Here is an 8,137-nt window from a genome sequence, read left to right on the forward strand (position 1 = left end):
TTGTTTAAGTTTCTGTTTCCTTCATCTATCAGGATGTGGACTGTGGTTCTGTATCTGGCACCAAAAAAATAAATAAATAAATAAAAAATGACACCTCATAATTTGAATTTGAACAAGTGTCCTAAGTTTACAGCTTTGTTTTTCTGCATAAAAAGTGCATACATCTATTACTTATCCTCTTTACATCATGTTTTCAACATTACTGGACTGGTTGAACTCTCACCAGCTGCGCCGTTCTCTCTAAAAACACATCAAACAAGCTACACCGCACAACACTTTCTGAACACCAGTGACAAACAGGACAGTATCTATGTCTTAAACCTGAATTTAACACACTGCGCTTTTCAATGTGTGTCACTATTCGCTTATGTGTAAGATACATTATTCATTTAACTGTGCAAAACTAACATCATATTTTGTATAAGCGCAGTCACCAACATTTTCTTGTCAAAATGTAAATAATGTCACTGTTGTCATCTTCTTCATATACTTACTGTTTTTATTGTGATTCACATTTATTACTTAGGGTTCATATTCTTTTCTTTTGCTATTCTATTATTACTATGCACTTGCTGCTGCAACAATGCAAATTTCATTGCTGGACAAAAAAGGATTCAGTTATCTTATCTTATCTTATCTTATCTTATCTTATCTTATCTTATCTTATCCAAAAAAATTTCTTGGAAGCCGATGTGAGCTAAATTTGAGTATTGGGACTTTCTTGAAGAAACTTTTTGGTGCATCTTGTCCTAACTTTAAAAAAGCCAATTTATTTTAACTACCCTAATTCAAAGATATGTCTCAACAGATCTAAATGAATTGAATGCTACCTTGCCAGTATTTATCCTCCTCTGCACTGGACTGGATATTAATCGCTTCCTTTGTTGGCAGGGTTGTCCGGTTTAAGCCAGAGGAGTGTTGGGTTGGACAAATGTGTGAAGATCAGAATGAGCTCGCCAGGCGAAGCGGAGAACAAAATATTGCTGTTATTAAAAGGAAACGTGAATGAATTAATATCATGTCTGGTAACATCAAGTGTAATTTGACACTTTCAAACATTTGCTGTCAGACCTGTTTTTCCAGACAAGCTTGTTGCTCTGTGTTTCATACAGGACATCAAGTCAGAGAATGATGAGATATGAAAGAGCACGCTGTTAATCTTGATATTTTATAGGATGTTATAACCGCATGTAAAAACTATGTAAGTGTCCTTCAAATAAGATTAGTGCACTGAAGTTAAATATGTAGTAGAGGTTGCTTTCATTCAGGCACTTTCAGGTAGCTGCGGAGGCTGTTGTCTGAAGGTGTCTGAATGGAAGTGTTGAAAGCACTAAAAGATAAATGCACAAGTAGAAGAAAGCCCTTGCAGATGCATATCTAAAAGGCAATCGCACAATTTCAACAGGTAAATGGCTGACTCGAAAAAGGTAAATAGTCAGAAACCGGTATAGTACGATTTTACAACCATGGCAGCGAAGCTTTTGAGCCACGTGTAAGTACATTAATTTATACTGTACTGTATTGTATATCATTCTCGCAGTGGCAGTAATGTTCTAACCAGATTCCTCGTCCAACTGAGCCAAAGTGCTCAACAGCATGCCAGGCGTCCATAACCAAAGCACATTGTTACTTTAATTAGCTTGATGATGTATTCATTTGGCGTGTGTTCTGCTTTACAGAGTCAAGACAACATCCTTTCTCTTCCACTTTCTATCTCTCTCTTCCTCTTCCTCGTTCTGCCTTGGGGAAAGTGATGGGGGATGGGAGACTCTGGAACACTCATGACAGAATCTGCTCTTTGCATGGAAAGGCGAGTGAGCATGGGTGAGTGAGCTGAGGGAGCAAGAGAAAGGCAGAGAGAGAGAGGGTGTGTGTGTGAGTGTGTGTGTGTGTACTGTATATTGTCCAGTGGGAAGCTTCTGAGCATTGCATCGCCTCATTTCACAACCATAGGTCTCCTGCTGTCTTTTTCTTTTTTTTCTTTTTCAAATTCAAATCTGCTTTATTGGCATCGACAGAAATAACACTGCTGGCAAAGCAAACTTCACTTTTTTTTTTTTTTTTTTTTTTTTTCTTTAAGGACGATCCATTCATTCAAGAGGTAAACTGGAATGAGTCATTGTAAACACAAAACATTAGACAGATACAATCAAAACTGTGATAGGACTGTCTGCATATGACTCTGAACTTCTAGAAAACTGAGTGTAACTTTTGGGAACAATCCCAGCTTTGTGTATGTCTTTTTTTTTTTTTTTGTATTTTAGCTTTCATTCTGGGAAAATAAAAACACAATTATTTATAGTCTGCACTGCTGTCCAGACTTTGAATTATCTCTGCACATGTAACAAACTCCCCTGTGCATTTCCCTGACTTACACACACAAAGTCTGTATTTATCTCGTTTTCTTTTGAACTTTTCATCACGTCAGCAACCCACCCCGATTGAAAATGTTCGGTTTCAACTCCTGTACGTTCAACAGTATTATACCAGCGCTTTTCTCTCATAAGGGTTGAGACCCTGTAGCCTCAGGGGACACAGGGCCTCTCTATAGCTCTGACCCCAGCTGGTACACTGAGCTCGCTTCAGCACTATCACATGAATGATCAGGACCAGTTAAGGGAGAGAGTGAGGTGTGTGAAGGGGAAGTGGAAAAAGGAAATGGGATGCAATCAATAATAGCAAATTCTAGGTCAATGCATTTGATGTTTAACGCCACCCGCTGTAGATACCATAGCTGCTAATATGAAAACCAAGCTGCACTTTGTCGTTACTGAATTCTCTGACAAGGGAAGTGTTGTGAACGTCAGATCAATCAAAAACTTATTTTCGCAAGACACTAAATCACGTAATCTAAACTGAGTTCTGACATAATTTGAAGTACGGCAGAAATGTAGAAAACTTGACAACATTTCCATATCAAGAAGAGTTTACTTATCAGGTGTGAAAGTAGGTGTCCAACATGTTCTGTGGTTCTGGAAGTGGCTTTCCATCATTTGTGATGAGCCATCGGGGGAACATTGCATGATAAATGTGACCCTGTACATGCTAAATAGCAAACGTCAGGTTCAGCTTTCACTTTGTAAAGTGGGAAAGCAAAGGATAATAAAGAATCCTCAGGGAAGGACTCTTGGAGGTTGTTGAAGGGATACGACGAGAAACCTCCTCATTCAGGAAACAACTTTTTGTATCTCAGTACAAGCCAACATTAGATGAGTAAGATCATAAAACATTTGACATATCCAACTTATTGCAGTGACTGTTGTGTTTTTGTTACTACCACAATACTCATAAAAGATAGATCTAGAGCAGAAGTTGGTTCATAAGGATATGAATGAAGACAAGACAATTTCCTAAAACAAACTGACTGATGGGTTGTACCAGAGGCGAATCAAATGATATAAAAATATTACGGGATGAATGAAGTTATAGTTAAAATATTCAGGAGGGTGACTGACAGGGACAGGATTTATGGAACCACAAATTTCATCCACGACAGTGGTCACCTCTAAGAAAAGCTGCGGACTCCCTTTTAACCAAAAGATTACAGTGAAGCCAAACACTCCTGAACACATCAACCAACGTTCAAAACCAGGAGCCTTTGAAATGAAAGCACCAAATACTTTTCTCTAAATTCAAGAATGTGTCTCTAAAATTCTACTTTCAGACAGACTCAGAGAAAGCAAAGCACCGAGTCACCCTATTGACCTCTGGCACCCTGCCAAAGGTGGTCCCAGACCCCAGTTTGAGAACCACAGATCTAAAAGAGAACAGCGAAAGCATCTGTCAAGCAAATTAAGTTGCGAGCCGCACAGCTTAAATATTTTACCTCGAAGAGCATTATTTTTACAAATCCCAAGAGAGACACAGCAGCACAGAGGGCACTCTTGTGCGCAATTAAATCGGGGAAGGCCTGGGACCCCAAACACACTGCAGAGCAGCAGACACCTCAGAGCTCTGAAACAGTTGCATCTCAGCGGGAGTCCCTCTTACAAGACAGTCAGTATAATTAGCGCTGTTGAAGGAGGTCCCTGAACAAATGACACATTCCCTCTGATGCATGAGGTGAACACGGTCACCAGGAGGAGAAAGGACTGGGTGGAGTTTATTCAGGGATGCATGTTATGAGGTCTTTAAAGTGGAAAATATGTATCTATGACGTTTGTTTTTACTTGAGTCGTGAACAGACGGACATGGCAGGACTTTCCAGATAGAAGTTAAGCTAAGAGAATATGACTCTGTTCAGACAAGCATTAAAAAACAACAACAAAGCCATCTGAGGTAAGCTTGATGTGGGGGACATCAAACTGTTTCCTCCATTAGCCACTGAGCAGAACCAAATACCCCTGGTGGACGCGGAGCAGAAAGAAAGGAGAAGTGGAGCCCCGGGCATTTTGTGGGTCACCCCATCACAGGCAGCTGATGCCTGCCTATAGGACTGCACCATGTCTGGGTTGGGTGGGGGTGGGGGTCCCACAACCATCATTACTGTACTGCTCAGGGATTCACTGAAGCATGGAAAGCTAAGCTCGCTGATAGCTCCAGAGGATTCTTTATAATGGAACCAATGCACCTGCAGCCATGCTTAATTGTAGCCAGGACTTTATAGGGAGGAATGCTGGATGATAAACTAAATAGGGCTTTATGGCTGCAGCTTTGATAAGCTTTCAAGGACAGGATTCCAAGAATGAGCTGTAGATATGGGGAGCACCGGAAATGGACTTTTCATTAGTGGAGAACATATATAAATGTTCTTTAATGCAGTCTCACACACACAGAATGAGCAGGCAAGGAGAGAGTAGCTAATTACATGCAAGTCAGCAGTGCTGGATTTCCATCCTCACTCTCTGTAGCACCTCCAGTGAGATGACAGCAAGTTGGCAAGCCCTGCAGCTGGAGGCTCCTCTCTCTCTTTCCCTTTCCTCTCCATCCCTCCATCCTCACAGGATTCCCTCTGTTAGAACACACACTCCAATGTTTCGAATCGCCACTTCCCAGAAAAAGCCATCCAACCACACGGCGGTGGGATTGGACCGTGACTGCGACAGCGCGGATGGCACGAGCTATAGGGTTGGGATATTGCAGTGTGGGTGTTTGTTTCCGAGGGACACCGCTGGAAAATGCTGTGAACCATCTAATGACAAGTTAATCCGCTGCAGTTGTACCTATGTCAGGACTGAGCATATTAACGCTGCTTCAGGACACGTTCTGGTGGTGTGATTCATAGGTAAAGAAAGTGGGGATTTACTGTTTTGATGACTCATGATGAGTCATCTCGTATGTATAGACAGAGCACGTTCAAACCAAATCCCTGTCTAAATCAAACATAGGAAGAAGCCTTTACTATCAGGCTGTTAAAGAGTTAAACTGTCAGATCAAGATGTGTAGAGAAACAGCATAAAGCTATGAGGAAGCCGATGCAGTGATATAGTCCTGCCAGTGAGGCAAACCGCAAGGTAAAGTCATGCCGACGCAAAATGGGACGCATGCAATTGAGACAAAGGCCCCTTTGAACCCCCCCAGCATCTTCTATCCTTTCAACTTGCCTGGCCTGTAATGAGAGTTACCTAACATTATGGTGGGACAGTCAGTCACTCAGTCATATCTGTCGCAAGAGCACAGGCACTTCTGCACATGCTCTGTCACGAAAAGCCTTTGACATCACTGTCAGAATAAAAGTGACTAAAAGTGACAATCCCCTTTACCTCAGAGAAAGAGAAATGGGGGAAAACACACTGCCATTGGGGAAGGAAGGGGGGGGGGGGGGTTGGTGGGGGCAGAAAAGGCCTGGATGATTCACACAGCACCACACCGCAGCAGGCTGAGGTAGCCATGTCTTGGAGGACATGAGTCATGTTTATCATGCAGTAGCACTGGACAGGGATTGCACAACTTTCTCCCCATTAAGAGTGCCGCCTTGGTGCACATATCTAGCCTGACGATGGGAAAAACACTAGCCCTAATGCCTCCCAGAAAGCTCCAGGAGTCACATGCAGCAGCGGTGAAGCTGCTCTCCTGGCAGGAAGGTGGAGACACCGAAAGACTCAGCAGCGGCCTGATGTGCGTGCTGCCTTCACATGGCATGGGAAAAGTGCGTTTTATCCAGCACTGCAAGCATGTGCGCCCTACAAGAAAAATCAACAGGACGGAAAAATTTAAGGCCACCGCCCCGAAAATCCCTCTCTCTGCTCATTAGCCTGGCTTCCCCGAGTGGCCCGAGTCCCAATTTTAATTAACAACACATCGACTGAGTGTGTTTTTTTTATAACCAGGTCGAGACTCGGTGAGTGGGGTGGAGGGTGGGGGGGTACAGCTCTGCCATAAAGCAGATTTACGACCAAAAAAAAAAAAAAAAAAGGTTTAAATGATGTTGGCGGAAACTACTCCGGTCCACCTTAAAAACTAAAACCTCTACAGTGGACAGCGCCGTGGTGCTGAAACAGCTCCGAGCGACATCTGTACACAGGAGGGGGGGAGGGGGGGCTGTTGTAAAGTGTGTGTGTGTGTGGGGGGGGGTAAGATATGTACTTAAAAAATATTAAAAAAAAATAAAAATCACTCACACACACATGAAAGAGCCATCGCCGCAAAGGACACCTTAAATGATCTTTCCAGTGTCATATATTGTGTAATCTCGGTGACGCGCGCGGGGAAAGGTTAAGCAATTTGGCGTGCTTTTTTACGTGAAAATGGCGGCCGCTGCTCGCTCACCCAGCCCATTAATAGTAGCGCCAGAGCCACAACAAAGTGGAGAGGTTGCCGCATTAGAAAAAGACACAATCAAGTAGTTTTCTTTCCAGTTGGAGGATGTGAGAGATGTCAAGCAGGAGGAGGAGGAGGAGGAGGAGGGTGGGAGAGGGGGGCAGCTGGATCTCACCTCAGCCCCTCCATCAAAGCTCCGGATGTCAAGAGGCGACACGAGCCGCCACAAACCCACACTGAGGCTAATAACATCCCTCTTACTTTAACATCGACTGTTCCTTCGCCTCCTCCTTCTTCTGTCGGTCCATGACGCCGAGGATGATCTTCCTCTCCTCCTCGGTGAGGTGGCTGAGGTCCGGCATCTCCGGCATGGCGCCGGCCGCTGAGGGAGCAGCGGCGGCGGCGGAGGCGGCGGCGGCAGGGCCGGGGCCGCCCCGGGGCCCGTGTGGAGCAGACATCTTTTACACACAGTGGCTGGAAAAAACACAAAAAATAAAACCCAAACGGGGCACCGTCAACCAGCAACACGGTTTCACCTGAACACACACACACACATCCATCTGCGCTGCATTTCACGCCGCCTCTGGAGCTGGCACCGCGGCTGACAGGCGGCTTGACATCCCGGCTGTCGGCGGCGTCGTGCACAAATCTGCACCGTGCAGCAGAAATACGAGTGGAAACGTGCATTTCACAGACTCCATCATCCGCCGGTTAAATGCTCATGACGAGCTTACGAAGCCCTCCGAGGCTGCAGGGAGCAGGGGGCTGGAGCAGGCTGGAGCACTCACAGCAGATGGAGACAGGGGGGCTACAACCTTCAGGTACTCCAAACACAAGCCCTTCATCCATCCATCCATTAATCCATCCACCCATCCATAACTATATTTAAAAAAAAAATAGAGGTTTATAAAGCACAACTCTTGCCTTTTATTTCGCAGTCATGGTAAATCCTGTCTAACCCATCGCTGCCATCCTTTAAAGCGGTTTTACGCGCATGTTGGGAATAAAAAGATGCCCGCTCCGTCCTTGTTTGTTTTCCTTTTCGGAGTCCTTAACCCTCCTCTGTCACTGTGGGCAGCTCGCCTTCCTCCAGGATGGTAATTCTTGGAGATTTCTTAAATGCACAAAAATGGATGCAATGAGAGAGAGAGAGAGAGAGAGGGAGAGAGAGAGAGAGAGGGAGAGGGGGGGCAGGAGGGAGGGAGGGAGGGAGAAGAGAGTAGCGAGAGAAAAATCCAGCTCGGAAGAAGAGGCGGAGCGATGGAGACAAGTAGAGGAATAAAGCCGAGAGGACGCTGGATGTTCATTGACAGCAGGCTGGAGAGCAGCAGCCGCAAAACGCGGAGTGGACGCAGCGGCGCGCAGCTGGAGCGCAGGAGAGGCATGCATATTTCATAAGGAGATCATGAGCACAGAGAGAGAGAGAGGTGGAGGGGAG

At 44.9% G+C, this 8,137-nt stretch overlaps 1 protein-coding gene across 11 annotated transcripts in view; it reads right to left on the reverse strand.

Moving 5' to 3' along the window:
- rims2a (regulating synaptic membrane exocytosis 2a) overlaps positions 1 to 7,872 on the reverse strand; it is a 140,468-nt gene extending 132,596 nt beyond the window's left edge. For all 11 annotated transcript variants that reach the window (XM_030102194.1, XM_030102198.1, XM_030102197.1 and 8 more), the window contains exons 1-2: positions 7,624 to 7,872; positions 6,961 to 7,173 (exon numbers count right to left, since the gene is read on the reverse strand). In XM_030102194.1, the coding sequence (XP_029958054.1) occupies positions 6,961 to 7,157 (197 nt within the window). In that variant the 5' untranslated portion in view covers positions 7,158 to 7,173; positions 7,624 to 7,872. The remainder of the gene's footprint in view (positions 1 to 6,960; positions 7,174 to 7,623) is intronic.
- Positions 7,873 to 8,137: the final 265 nt, after the last annotated feature.

Source organism: Salarias fasciatus, chromosome 11 (assembly GCF_902148845.1).
Source record: "Salarias fasciatus chromosome 11, fSalaFa1.1, whole genome shotgun sequence".
NCBI lineage: Eukaryota > Metazoa > Chordata > Actinopteri > Blenniiformes > Blenniidae > Salarias > Salarias fasciatus.